At 38.1% G+C, this 14,488-nt stretch overlaps 4 protein-coding genes across 4 annotated transcripts; 2 read left to right on the top strand and 2 right to left on the bottom strand.

Annotated features, from left to right (window-relative positions):
- Positions 1-1,146: 1,146 nt before the first annotated feature.
- LOC141906678 (uncharacterized) lies at positions 1,147-2,829 on the bottom strand. The gene is made up of 2 exons (XM_074795960.1): positions 2,740-2,829; positions 1,147-2,476 (listed from the first exon to the last, which is right to left on the bottom strand). Exon 2 carries the CDS (start codon positions 2,437-2,439, stop codon positions 1,318-1,320), a length of 1,122 nt encoding a protein of 373 aa, XP_074652061.1. The 5' UTR covers positions 2,440-2,476; positions 2,740-2,829; the 3' UTR covers positions 1,147-1,317.
- Positions 2,830-2,871: 42 nt separating this feature from the next.
- Positions 2,872-5,368, top strand: LOC141906680 (electron transfer flavoprotein subunit beta-like). Its single transcript, XM_074795962.1, has 6 exons — positions 2,872-2,955; positions 3,505-3,663; positions 3,946-4,104; positions 4,511-4,732; positions 4,969-5,145; positions 5,224-5,368. Exons 1-5 carry the CDS (start codon positions 2,902-2,904, stop codon positions 5,137-5,139), a joined length of 765 nt encoding a protein of 254 aa, XP_074652063.1. The 5' UTR covers positions 2,872-2,901; the 3' UTR covers positions 5,140-5,145; positions 5,224-5,368.
- A 71-nt stretch (positions 5,369-5,439) lies between these two features.
- Positions 5,440-7,553, bottom strand: LOC141906683 (dynein regulatory complex protein 12-like). Its single transcript, XM_074795967.1, has 6 exons — positions 7,393-7,553; positions 7,198-7,269; positions 6,997-7,116; positions 6,763-6,855; positions 6,289-6,419; positions 5,440-5,981 (listed from the first exon to the last, which is right to left on the bottom strand). The coding sequence occupies exons 1-6, from the start codon at positions 7,460-7,462 to the stop codon at positions 5,853-5,855; spliced, it is 615 nt and encodes a 204-aa protein (XP_074652068.1). The 5' UTR covers positions 7,463-7,553; the 3' UTR covers positions 5,440-5,852.
- Positions 7,554-8,365: 812 nt separating this feature from the next.
- LOC141906679 (5-methyltetrahydropteroyltriglutamate--homocysteine methyltransferase-like) lies at positions 8,366-14,463 on the top strand. The gene is made up of 8 exons (XM_074795961.1): positions 8,366-8,582; positions 11,681-11,813; positions 11,894-12,011; positions 12,118-12,335; positions 12,781-12,962; positions 13,076-13,135; positions 13,226-13,307; positions 13,461-14,463. Exons 1-8 carry the CDS (start codon positions 8,562-8,564, stop codon positions 13,724-13,726), a joined length of 1,080 nt encoding a protein of 359 aa, XP_074652062.1. The 5' UTR covers positions 8,366-8,561; the 3' UTR covers positions 13,727-14,463.
- The last annotated feature ends 25 nt before the right edge of the window (positions 14,464-14,488 follow it).

A 14,488-nucleotide genomic window follows, 5' to 3' on the forward strand; every position in this document is an offset into this window, starting at 1 on the left:
TTGACGACACGATAACCGAAGGAATGTGTGATCGTGCCGGATTATCTTACGGAGATAAACACGCGTGTTACCAAACACGGCATCGAAGTTCATAGCATAAGACCACAATATAACAACACCTACTGCAATCCTGCGTAGAGTGACCGTGAAATACTTCATGTGAAAGAAGGGAAAACGGATTGAAACGAATCTCTCCATAGAGATCACGAGTACAATATAGTTTGAAATGAAAATACACTGATTATAAAGAAGCTTTCCGAATAAACAAGAGGGAATCCATCGTCTGGGAACATATTCGAAATAGTAATAGAAATAGTAAAATGACGGGCATAATTTGCTATGTTTTACTTGCGTCATATAATCTACAGGACATTGTTTAGAGTATCCTAGCTGATGTAGAGTTGATCTTAGTGAAGATGGGAAATCCTTCAGCGCGACCAGGACGACTATTTGATCCGCAAAAGCGAGAGTAATGAGATATGGGAAAGTGTAACGAACTGACTGACATTTCCTGCAACTGATCAGTAAAATGATAGTTAAAACGTTTAACACAAACCCGAGCGGAAAAATGAATATGACGCGGACATTTTTGATAAAGTATAAAACGTAATGTCCGGTTCCAAAGATTAATCTATGGGCGGGAGAATTAACGGCGTAGTAAGATATTGTAGTCGACGTGACGGCAATAGTCGTGTTATCATTATCCATGATTTCGGAACAAGAAGTCAGCTCTGCGTCGCCTCTGTATCTGACATCATCTAGATTATCTTAACAGCGAAACTAACTCGTGCGAATAGCCACGGGCGACGAGTTTGTCTCTCTTCATAACATAACTATATAATTTGCCATAAGTACCCGACAAATATAGATCTTACAATTATCTTTCTTTCCTATTTTTTCAAGAGTCACAACTCAATATCCATTATAGACACTGCGTAATTGGTCTCTTTACTACGTATAACGGTAGATCATCGACAGAAATATATTTTCAAGCGCCAATATTGCCACGGGGAAAATACACGACAATGACATGTAGACCAGAAAACTATAAATATTAAAAGAGAGTTCAATCTGATGATGAGATTTTTATTAATTGAATGAAAATAGATGTACAACAAGATGTAAAATTTATTAACGGAAAGAATATGGAGATACCGAACGTTTCGAAAACGCATTGTTCGCAGAAGAAAATATTTTTGTTTTGTTTTCATTTATCTAGATTAGCTGAAATATTTCCATACAACATATTTTCTCTTCGGTCCTGATGGGCCTCACGACCTTGTTGTGCTGTGAGCCTGGTGGCCATTTGAGCTTGTGTCAGGATTTATCGACGGGGTAAACGAGAGGCATTTGGATCCTGATCGGGCACAGGCGGTTACACTTCACCGTACAACACAGACCGAGTCTATATACGCCGTATTTATCGTGCAGTTGTCCACCGAAAACCACGGGAAAACACATCGTAAATATGGGCGTTCCGCAGCTAATACAAGACGCCGTCGGAACGGACAATACTTCTAGTAAATTCCGGGGAAGGCATCTGGTGTTTACGGCTGATCTAAAATTCAGGAATACGCTACGTAAAGCAAGTTCTAATAACGTCACGACTGCGAAATTCGTGCTGTTTCCAATACACAAAATTTCCTCCGGAAGATGAACTAATTCATCGGTGTCGTCGTTTTTTGTCGGCACAAAGACCGATGAAAATTCATGCGGCATAGAATTGTCGCACGTTGAGTCTTTCGTTCTAGCGCAGCCGTTTATTCCGAGTTTTTGCGCGGTTAAACTGATGGGAACAACGTTTAAAGTGCGATTCCCGTCGACCAGTACCGAGCCGAGATTCTTTAAGTAGCCCAAATCGAGTGGAATACAGCGCAAACAGTTTCCAACCGCAGAAATTTCCTGCAACGAATCGAGCGCGCAAATCTGCCGAGGAAGCACTTCTAGACGATTTCGATCTAGGACTAAACGTTCTAGAGGTCGTTTGACAGGAGCGTTACCGGTATGCGAAATGTTCAAAGAAATTCGCCGCAAATCGTTGCCGGTCAGATCTAGAACGCGTAGATTCGGTAATTGCCATATCTTTGACGGTACGAACCGGAACTTATTTCTCGCCAGCGATAACGTTCGTAGCGCTGTTAGCCCATCGATCGAATCGGGAAGCTTTTCGAGTTTGTTCGAATCTACGTTCAACGAAACTAAACATTTCAAATCCCCGATCGCGTCCGGCAACGAGCTCAAATCATTATCGCAAATGTAAAGTTCAACGAGATTGCATAGATTTGATATATTTGCTGGCAGGCTTGTCAATAGGTTACGTTTTAAGTAAAGCCGCTTGATGTTCCCATAATTACGGGTTTTAGTTAAGTAAGCCGGGAGTACTGAGAGACCTCGGAAGTTCAGCAATAAGACTCCGCCATCCAAGTCATCATCGGCCATTCTACTGACTCAGTGTTTCTTAGTCGAATTTTCGCAGCTGAAATTTTAAATCTTAAATATAAGTTGACTATACACATAACCTAGTTCCACTACAGTAGCTTATTAAATTCAAGTCCAAAAGCTTGTTACATTCAGTTCATTTACAGAGTAATAACGGCAGCATGGCATTTCTTCTTAAGATTACGTCGAACGAATTGAAACAGACTAAAGATTTTACGAGTTAGGTGATGATTTCTCAATTTCGACGATATTCTACACTAACGAAACTATCATGAAATTAATAACAAATATAAATCCTACCTTTTGAAAGCAGTTATACACCACGAAAACGTTTCAGTTAGGATCAGAGGTTTAAAAAAAATTTAGGTACTTCCTCAAATTCTGCTATATTGCTATGACTGATTGAATTGATCGTGTAGATCCGGAGAGAAGTCCATATTCGCATTTTATCTACCATTCAAAATGGCGATGAGAATTTTGGTCGGTGTTAAACGAGTGATCGATTATGCCGTAAAGGTGCGTATCCTTCGCTGTTTTCCTATTTCTAATAGCTGAATATCAACGAAAAGCAGTTTTTTAAAACTACAAGGCGGTTGATTTTGATCCAACCTCAAAGAATACGTCTAAAAACTTGTTAGAATGATTTGGATTGTAGTCTGTGTCTAGTCCGTTCAGTATACAAGACTTATGCAATCCAAAATGATACAAACAGTTGTTGACCCGTATCCCAGGAACTATATATTTAAAAATACTTTTTATCTAATTTTTTAAGGGGCTTTACATTCTGAAAAAATCTGACTCGGGGAATTAAATGGGTTTGCTTAAAAATGGCACTAGTAGGGTCTGCTGAGTTAGTACCTTATTGATATTGTTGCCGTTGGTGTAAGATTTTTTGGATGGGCTGTTGTTAGTGTGAAAAGTGTTTAATTATGCCAATCAATGTGGTTTTTGAAAATTTCTGAAGCTGAAACTAAATCACAGACAGAGTAGAGATGGGTCAGGATCCAGGATGGGAGAGTAGGTCTTTAATAATTGAACGGCATGATGTTTAATTAATAACTTCAGGTAAGAGTGAAGCCTGATAAAACGGGCGTTGTCACTGAGGGTGTTAAACATTCTATGAATCCGTTTGATGAGATAGCTATGGAAGAAGCTGTTCGCTTGAAAGAGAAAAAACTAGCTCAGGAAATCATTGCTGTTTCGTGTGGTCCAACTCAATCCCAGGTAAAATTGCGAAGATTTAAAGCCTTAATCTTTTTTGGAAAAATTATCAAAATTTCATAATGTTTTCTATATTCCAATCTTATTCAATATATCGTCATAGAATACTGCACTTCTTAACCTTGAATTTTGACATTTTCTCTTTGAATAAAATCTTGAAAAATCTCGAAAAAGAATTTTGGAATGATCTGAGTAGAATTAACCCTGACTTGGTGGTAGCAATGGAATAGAATGATCAATAAGTTAACTGCATTTCATTTAATTCCATTATCGTTTATACTTCAGGAAACTATCAGGACTGCGTTAGCGATGGGAGCAGATCGCGGTATTCACATCGAAGTTGATCAGAAACAAATCGAGAAAATGCAACCAATACTGATCGCGAAGATGCTCGCGAAAATTGCGCAAGAAGAAAAAGTAGATCTTTTACTCGTCGGCAAACAGGTAGATAAATAAAGTGATTGCTTTATTACAGTAAAAGCAATATTTATGAGAAGCCATTCAAAATGGATATACCAGTAGGGCCTTAACGCTTTTACAGGGGTGGAGGAGGGAAAACATTGACCTCTTCCTATGTACAAAGCTTGATGTTATGTAGTGGTGCATGATTGTTGGGAATTGGCAAAATGTAATGAATATGATGCTAGAAATGCTTTTTAATGTCCCACCCCTAATATCTCTGTAACTTCCAATGAATGCTCATAATATCTTATATCAGCATACTCAATGAATACTGTTGTTAACCTCCTCAAATTTTAACACTTTCTGCTCAAAAAGTCGGACTTTTTGAGAATATACTGTAGTTATAGTATGAATCCTGATACTGTTATTCTAAATTCCATTTTCTCAGGCAATAGATGATGACTGTAATCAGACAGGACAGATGACGGCTGCGATTCTCGACTGGCCGCAAGCGACGTTCGCTTCCGTCGTAGAGAAACTCGACGGTGATCTAAAAGTTACGCGAGAAGTTGACGGAGGATTAGAAACGATTCAGGTGAAATTACCGGCCGTTGTTTCAGCTGATTTACGATTGAACGAACCTAGATACGCAACTTTACCGAATATCATGGTAAGTCGAAGCTTTTTCAGTTCCTTTTAGAGAACACACGTTTCAATCTGAACCACCCTTTCTGTAACTACGTTGCCTATCTTACAAAGGGCCCCTACGACTCCTTAATTACTTCTAAATGGAAAATGCTTAGGACAGTGCATTAAATATCCTTTATTTTTTCAACAAAATGCCTGAAACTCATTCAATTTCGATTCTCTTGTCAGAATCTGATGGATGTTTAATTCATTTTACAGAAAGCCAAGAAGAAACCGATTGCAAAGAAAACTCCCGCTGATTACGGCGTTGAAGTCACCGAAAGACATGAAATATTAGAAGTATGTGAACCTCCCGTTCGAGAAGCTGGTGTGAAAGTAGAATCAGTTGAAGAATTGGTCGGTAAATTAAAGGATGCAGGAGTTGTATGAGTTAAGGTAAGTTTCAATCACTTACAGTTGCTGATTTCGTCTTTTTTGAAAAGAAGAAATTAATTATTGTTTTCTCTTTTCCAGTTTTAGTCGAACGAATGCAGAGTGAACGAAATAACAAGTTTTGATTTTAGGAAATTAACAACTGCCGTGTCATTAAATGATTGATATTTCCATTTACAATATGTAAAATGTATATAAATAAATTATCTAGTATGCGTTTAACAAATGTTCATATTCCATTGTGGATCTGAAGATCATCTCTATGCTACCCTTAAAATTGACGAAATACGACATGAATATTTTTATTACCGCATATTTATTTTGTATAAAATTAAATTCTAGGATGTTAGATCCTAGATAACAATCATGAGGCCTGGCCTAAGAAGTTTCTACCAGAGGTTTTTAAGCAATAATCGTTGAGTTCTTAGTAAATTCAAACAATGATAACGCGACCTCAATGATAACCGGTACAGAACAACTTCATAACTGGTTTGTAAGCTGTTACTGCATGCTATAACTGCTTATCTCAAGAATGCTGTACCGCTATCATGAACTTGAATAGCTGTCAACAAAGTTTTAGCGACATATAGTTTTCCAAAGGCTGATTTGAAGTGAATGCAGATATTCGTCATTCAGAACTGCATTCCATCTTCATTATGTATCATAAGGAATTCTTTCTCTAAATCCTAGATTGTGTATTGCACATGCTTTCATAAGTCTAATGGATTGAGTCCGAATTCGAGAAGCACTTGTTTATTTCTGGCTTGAATCATTGTCGATTCGTGTTCCCACTTAAGTTTAGCCGCGTCTATTTTTGCAGCGAGGTTATCCATTGTATCCTGCAATAAAAGGGCTCAATCGTATATTAAACACACCAGTAAAAGTAAACTCAGATCTGTGGAATTTGTGTCTAAGTCGAGAAGATAAACATCTGTGTAAGATGTGAGAGAAATCCATCAATAATTTAGCCGAAGATGTTAATTTTCTAGGGTAGAAGGTTTATGAATTGAACAATGATTCAGTTAAGACTATTTGCCATTATCAGACATATGTTGCAAAATATATGCCCTCATACCCCTAAGAACTTTACATCTTGGGCTGAATTGTTGTGGGATTTCTCTTGTATATTGTGTCTAAGCTACTTACAGCTAATATATTCTCGTAAGCCATTCCCATTGTATCAATCTTCAACTGTAATGTGCTTATTTGTTCGTCTTTATCACGTATTACACGTTCCTTTTCTTCACGAGTTTGTTTCAACTCGAACTCTGTGTGTTCTGAAAATATCAATTGTCAAAAAAATGATATCCATTTGGTGGTCCAATTTTTTTAACTGGCATTTCTCTCTGTATCAGAGAGGCTCGTATTAGAGTTGTAGGTACGGAACTATCATTTTTACAGTCCCTACAACTTACGAGGCCCTGAAGGTCCAAAAATTGATATGAAATTGATATGAACAGAATGGAAATTTATTTTAATCCACAAGTAATGGCACAAGACCTCTTAGTTTAACCTTGAGTCAAACCTCAATTGAGAACATGCAACTGGATCCTGGTTATCTATGCAAAGCCCTGATATCAGAAGTTTAAAAGTAATCATATATACAGGGCGTAGGCCTACCTAATTTTCTTCTGGTTAGTTCTAATTCAGTTTCGAGTTGATGTACGGTTAGCCCCATCTGTGTCTGCATAGTTTTATACTGCCGCGTCATATCTGAAAAAAGTGAGGAATCATGAATTGAAACCTTACAGACTTTGCACTAGTGTTTTAATGAACTTGTCGTGACTCTGAAATCCATCAGTTTTGAAGACTACACATAGGGGCCTATACACGTCATATTCATTGAATGCATACCCGCACTAACAGCTTTTGCTTCTTTTTCTTTTTCCTTCATCTTTTCCTCTCTTTCCTCTATTTCACTGCGCATGTCTTGTCTTGCGGACTGTGCCCGTAATGTCAACTCCTTCCTGATGGCTAAAAAAAAAATAGAAATATATTAGAAAACTTGAAAAACCTAGAATTTGATTTTTTGGGGTCTTTCATTTGATAACGTACCTAAATGATCTTTCAGGGCGGATATTTCTTGCATTGTCTTCTTATACTTTTCTTCTATTTCCAATCCTGCATCTGAAATTCAAATTCAGAACATGATACAAAAATGATACATTTTTAAAGTCGGGAAGGCTTGGCAAGCCGCAGGGAGGGCTGTCCTGTATACCTCTCTCTCTGCTGCATAAAAGGCATACTTACCATCTTTCTTCTTTCCCTTTTTACCTTTCTTCTTACCCCCCTTTTTTCCACCCTTTTTCTTCGGCGGCATGGTTGATGAAAAGAGAAAAAAATATTAGGCGAAATATGAAGAAAACCACGGACAGAAACAAGGAAGTAAAAATCCGCGACGCCGTAACCGAGCAACGTAACTCAACGTATAGTGCTGCCATCTTGCGGCTTGCGACATAGCGCGGATCACTCCGGTTTGATGATTTGGTTGTCTTTCCTAGGTAGGGAAATTCACCGTAGGCGACTATTCTTTAGGATAGGAAAAGCAATTACGTAATCACCGAGAAAACTTGGCGTGATCGGGCAGATTTTGCGGGTGATAGGGCCTACCAGGTTACAATGCTTACACAACAAAAGATTCCATATTGACCGATTGGGTTTTTGCGAGTTCAAATTCCCGATTCTTCTTCCGATATCTGTCAACATCAACTGGTTGATGAAACACAGATTGCAATCTCGCGGGAATTTATACGGTAACGTTCTGGTTCTAGGTCTTGAATCAATGTTTAGGGCACACTGGTTTCATGGTCTAGGATGACATTTCAATTATGAATGTCTCATCATGAAGGGTTTGTAGCCTATCAACCTAAAATGTTTGCTTGATCTTTTCATTCATTGTTTATTTTCTATTGATATGATCATCGCCAGAGGCAGAGAATAAGTGGTTTATTTCATGGACATTTTATTTTTATGCCTGCAAATTACGAAAGTCCATTGAAAAAACTGATTTACGAAAAATATTTTGAAAATCTCACTTCTTCGACAACATTTCCTGGAAATGAATGATGAAACTGCGAACGTCTGTGCAGGTGGTGCTAGAACGCGCTCGTCTATCAACGCTGATGACAGCTGGGTTAACATGAAAGTACTTCAGAATCAATCGTAAACTCGTTATAATTTCCCGGAACCTGACGAGTAAATAAAAGCGTGCGAGCGCGTGCGTACATGCACATTTCACTAAACCGAGCCTAATATAATAAAGCGAACGACGAAGAACGATTATTAAGCGATTGCAGACGACAACAACGTGAGTAAGGCAAAGTTTACTGTTGTCTTCGATAATAGAATGAGGAGCGAAGTCCGAAAATCTACTGACCCTGTATATAGATAGATGTGTATGGTTGGATTAGTTAAGCAGTATGTGCTACCGCAATAGGAAGGTTAGTAAAGTTATTAAAATGCTCGTATTATCCCATCTTTTTACACGTATACAATTTTGTGCAAGCGGATTAAATAGGATTAGACGAACGAAGTACTTTGATGGTACGGCGTGCCAATACAGGATTTACTCTTAGTCTTTCGGGTTGCTCAACCGCAGTTCATTTGATACTAATAAAACTGTTTAAGTCATTAATCACTTCATTATTGTTGATAACCACAGGAACATTTTGCGATGTTTTGTTTCAAATTGTCCACACAAGTCGTATGATGAAATGTGTTCTATCCACTAGAGGTGATGAACGATTTTGATGAACGATTATTAAACGCGTTGGGTGAAATTTTACTTTGTAACACGCGGACTTTCTTAAATATTGATTTAAAAAAACTATTTCGCACACACGAAAATGATTCTATGACCCACGGATGACCCTATTGAATGTCTAGTTTCTTGGCTAAATACCAAGTATATGTTATTCGCTGGAGAGTATTGCATCAGCTATGTACACCGACACTAGACAAATTCCAGATAGATTGTCAAATGGCCAAAACGTATGAACATCGATAGTGTAATCTAGAAGAGCCCAATAGAAAAACGTTTCGGAATCATATCAAGTTTATCAGAGTATTACTATTCAGGCGACGAAAAAGTTCTTGAAATGCAGAAGAGACACTCAGAGGTATGACGCGTGTGTGATACAACATGTCATTATCTTTCTGAAGTTTCATAACATTTAAATGTGCGTTTAATGCTACCTATTAACTGATACTTAACAATGGGGAGCGGGTGCAAAACACAACGGCGTGTAAAACTCAAAAACGCTTCTCACTGTAACAGTTTAAGGCGAATTATGAAAAAACGACGTGCTCTATTCAGATAGTAATTTTGTTATCAATGCACTTTTCATGTTTTTTGTTTCTAAAATTGGTATTTGAGAGCGTTGGAAATAAGAGCACGCGTTATCCTTCACATAGATTCACCAAGGGCATGTACGCGTATAAACACACAGTTAATTTATACACGATTTTTTAAGTGGTACTTTTGTATTTCATCGGTGTTGCTGGATAAACAGACCTTGAGCAGTTGTTTTTATAAAAATTCCTGGAATATTGTTCCAATAAACGAGAGTAGAACGCATGCTAGGTCGCGTATATTCGACCTTCGTATTTTTACGCGATGTTTTTGTTCTCGTGTTACGAACACGCCTCCTCGCGATGATAGATTACGATTTTTCCTCGAATAACTAGGCATTTCATTATACTTACATAACAAAACGCTTGATTTATTCGAACAATAACATTTACTATCTCTTTTCCCATTGGGTCAGCTGGAATTTGATAATACACGCAGTGACACGTTAAAAACAACCTTTATGCAACGATTTTTTTTTAAACTGCTGTTCGTCCAGGGTACAGCGTTATTAACCTCGCTTTTGTAAAATTAGCCCCTGGAGTTGTTCTTTTTATTATGCATGTGAACATAAAATACGGGAATTACAGTGTACATCGTTAGAAATGATTTAAAATGTGCTCTTAGCAGTTTATAATAACAACTGGGGTTGGTGACAGTGTATTGAAGAAAAAATAAACCACAATAGAGGATTTTGACATTTCGACTCAAATGCTATGAGCAATTTCAAAAACAGATTTATTTTCCCAAGGGCAAATCGTCAAATGTCAAAAACCTGTGTTAGTTTGACTTAACGTATTGTGGACTTTTCTTCAACTTTTTATTTTAGTATTTTTGTGATAGGAATACGCCTCAAATTTCAGGATTCGTTTTGCTAATGTGAGTAATACGAACATGTCATCATACTAAAAAACGTTTAAAGGCCATTGTAATGATTTGGAAGTTTCCAGTACTAAAAAATTAATACATTGTTAATCACGCGATGACCTAGTGTACTGGTGCCGATGGCTATGACGTCATTGTCACTGATCTTCGGTACGTGGTTTATCACTTGGTACATTCATGGTACATTGTTTTATGAGTAAGCCACTTCACATGCTGACATGGTATCTCATCGTCCGCGAGATAAGAAATATGTCGCCAGATTTTGAATTTTTCCTTCATGCGTGACTGTGGCCGAATTAGGCCTGATCTTTACGTCCTTGCACATATTTTCAGGTCATCGTGTCCTGAGATGACCGATTGACCCGATGGCTTACGGGACCTGCGCAGTATTTATATTTACACAAAGCGCGGGTACAATTGGACTGTTCATTAGCATGAACTAATTGTACTTCGATTAAATCACGAGGGGGTCAGTTATTCTGACAGTTTCGAGCAAATTAGAACGTGTAGTTGACCAAGGGATATTTTCCAGAATCAATTTTATGTTGTACTTGTATCAGCAGGGGTTCATGTACTTCAAACATCTTCAGGTAATTGGATTTAATATCAAACAGTATGCGCAGAAGCCTCCCAGTCGATTTCTCTCTTCTAAAAGCGACCATAAGTGACATGGCGCCGCAATCCAATTTATCAGAACGAGCTTTGCAACCGAAGGAGTTATAAAAGAACCCTGGAAACCTATTTTCAAGTCAGTTATTGTGAATGCTGGTATTATACTTTAGAGGTTAACTTTAAAAAAGAAAATACGCTATTACAAAAATTAGTTGCGGCTGCTAGTGCATATAGTAAAAAGTAAAATATGATAGATAATGATAGGAAGTATAAAATAACTTTCATGTTAACTATCAACCAGGCTTCACGTTTAATCGAAAGGCAATCAAAATCGGAACGCCAGAAAACAGTTATCGAGATCTAAACAGTATACTTGTACAACTTGTACAGAACGTTGATAAATCAAACAGACAATCAAACATCCACTTCGGATTTCTGCCAAAATACATATAACGCGCACATAAATGCAAATATTCGGTCACTCGAATACCGTTTAACCTTTCATGGTAAGCCAACATAGATTTATGACGGTTTTCGGCATGTCGACGAGAAAAAAGTACATTATTGAACGACTCTATGTTGAAAAAAACTTGGAAACCTCTTAAGTGGTTTACATATCCTGTCCATCCTGATTTCTTTTTCCTTGGATAAATTCACTTTTGATACACACTAATCGTTATTTCTTTCTTACAGATGCCGCTACAAACGACTGTCATTGGTAGTTATCCGAAACCGGATTATCTGCAAGTTCCCGATTGGTTTGTGGACCACCATGTCCCCTCACCCAGGCATTACAATGACTTTATCAGAACCCAAGACACGACCGGTAAATATTTCTAGAATATAAAATCAAATCCACGTATTATGTGTCCGCAATGATGTCCAAATGTTTTCTCTTCTTTATAGAATTACATGCAGCCATATTGCAAGCCAAGAGTGATGTCATTCAGGATCAGATAGGGATGGGTCTGGACGTCATCACTGACGGTGAAGTCAGTCGGGAGAATTATATTCATGATTTCTGGTGGGTTTTTCATTAACAGTGATCTCTAAATTGTCAGAATAGAAACTTAAAAGTTGTTACTCTTGTATTCGATCATATTTAATCGATTGAACGATGATTTTTTCAGTCGACATTTGAACGGATTCGATTTCGAACGACCGGAAATGATGACGCATAACGGTCTATGCCGATTCGAGGTACCGGTCATCAATCAGAAAGTTGGTATCGGAGATGATGAGGATTTTTGCGCTGAAGAGTGGAAAGAAGCGCAGTCGATGTCGCACAAAGCTGTCAAAATGACGTTACCCGGCCCGTTAACGATAATACATATGACGCATACTCCAGGTCAGTGGCTATTCAGTTTATTCATCTGTCAATATACTTGACACATGCACCTGTCAACAATCAGTGAACGCAGCTATCAATCAAAAAGCTTTCAACCCATCGTAAGATTGCATTTAGTTTCAAAAAATTAATGCAAAGCGTTTAAAAACCCCAGACTATGGTCCATAATTCCTGTTGATATCCGTGTAGGAAGCAAATTTTGAATGGGACTGTTAGGGGGTTGATGGAAAGCTACCGATAAAAATAATTGATACGCGTTAAACAACTAGAAGGGAGAAACAGAGTTTGACTTAACTTAATGAGTGATTTAGCTTCATACACAGACTTCACTGGACTTGTACCATCTTCTGAGGGTCTTCGTTTTTTTTCAAAAGTACGTAGGGCCTATATTGTTTCATAGATTTCGGCCCCCTGTGATATAAGTTAGTTCATTTTCTTTTGGTAGTCGGAGGTATTTATAAGGATCGCAAACAGTTGAGTCTAGACCTGACCACGGTTATAAACCATCAAGTATTAAACCTGGTAGAAGCGGGCTGTACGCATATACAGATAGACGAGCCAGTACTGGTCAGTCATCCAGATATCGCATTAGAATATGGCATCGATCATCTAGAAAAATGTTTCGAGGTAAGCTGGTCCCTGCGTTGCCTTAAACTATCTTTAAATTCGCTATTGTATTGACGTTTAAATAATGCCCCTTCATTGAGATACACAACCAAGTATCTGATATACAATTTCAGGGTGTGAACGATAGCGCCCAAAAGATCGTCCATCTCTGCTGCGGCTATCCACGCGCTTTAGTAAGTTAGCAAGTAGAACATGTATTCGAATGTCTTACGGAAAGTTATAGTGACCGATGAAATTCAATATAATTTTTCCTGTATTTGCAGGACGACGACGATTACCCTCGGGCAGATCGCAACGTCTACAAACTACTGGCGGATAGAGTCGACCAATCATGTTTTGACGCAGGTAATACATATTTCAGCGATTTTTGAGAGTTAGGTTATTGCGAACGATCTAATATTGTCCTTTCGCGTAAAAACTTTACAAATGGGACTGTCATCGAGCCTCTATCAAAGCTTCGGATATATTTACTAATTCCAATCTGCTTCGTTCTTTCAGTATCTTTAGAGGATGCGCATCAACATAACGACCTTGATCTATTCGATCACTTCAAAAATGTCAAAGTCATCCTCGGAGTTGTCAAAATAGCGTGCAGTAAAGTCGAGAGCGTCCAAGAGATTAAAGAACGCGTACGGGAGGTTCTAAAACACATTCCAGCTAAAAACTTGATACTGGCGCCCGACTGCGGCCTCGGCTTCCTTCCACGCGACATCCTGCAACAAAAAGTCACCAACATGGTTCTAGCCGCGAAATCATTGCCGTGAGGGGGCGCCTCGCGCGTTTTTGTAATTTTATGTCTCTGATGTTTACGCGCTTTCGCTCGTAAATTAAGGTCGATTTTTTAAGCGAATGAATCGGATCGGAACAGTGAAGCCGGTCTGGAGAATTGTTCATTGAGCTACCGCGGCATGTAGGTGTACTGATGTTGCGCAAGCCCGTAATGCTTTAAAATACTAATCGCTCAGGTGACGCGTATGCGAAACTATTTTCATCACGCATCTACGATTTAAAACGATATTTCCAGTTCTACCGAGGAAATATATACATATAAATATTTCTGCAACTAGTCGAAACTATTGTATCAAGGCTTTACCAATCAATCCAATTCCGTATCGCGGGTGATTTTTGATTTTCGCAAACATGGCGGCAGCAATGCGTAACCAATAATGGTGCAGTATTGTCATTAGTGTTCGAACTTGTCGATGACGTCTGTCTCTGGACGAGGATATTCACCTAGCAAAACCTACTAATTGACCGGTGATTAGAACATGATATGTGGACTTTGATTTTGATGATTTATCGCTGAACATATCGCAGCGTTACGACGTTATCTATTTTTTTTGTACTTAGACAAGAGAATCGTAATATTTCGGTGCTATTGTTTTATTTCACCTATTGTATATAGGACACCCGTATTATTTCGATTTGTATAATGATTTGTAAAGTTGATTATTATTACAGTATTAAAATAAAAGCAAATTGTGCATTCTTTTTTTATGTATACCTTGTTTTTATTTATGTGAATT

The sequence above is a fragment of the Tubulanus polymorphus genome, chromosome 6, assembly GCF_964204645.1.
Source record: "Tubulanus polymorphus chromosome 6, tnTubPoly1.2, whole genome shotgun sequence".
Taxonomy (NCBI): domain Eukaryota; kingdom Metazoa; phylum Nemertea; class Palaeonemertea; order Tubulaniformes; family Tubulanidae; genus Tubulanus; species Tubulanus polymorphus.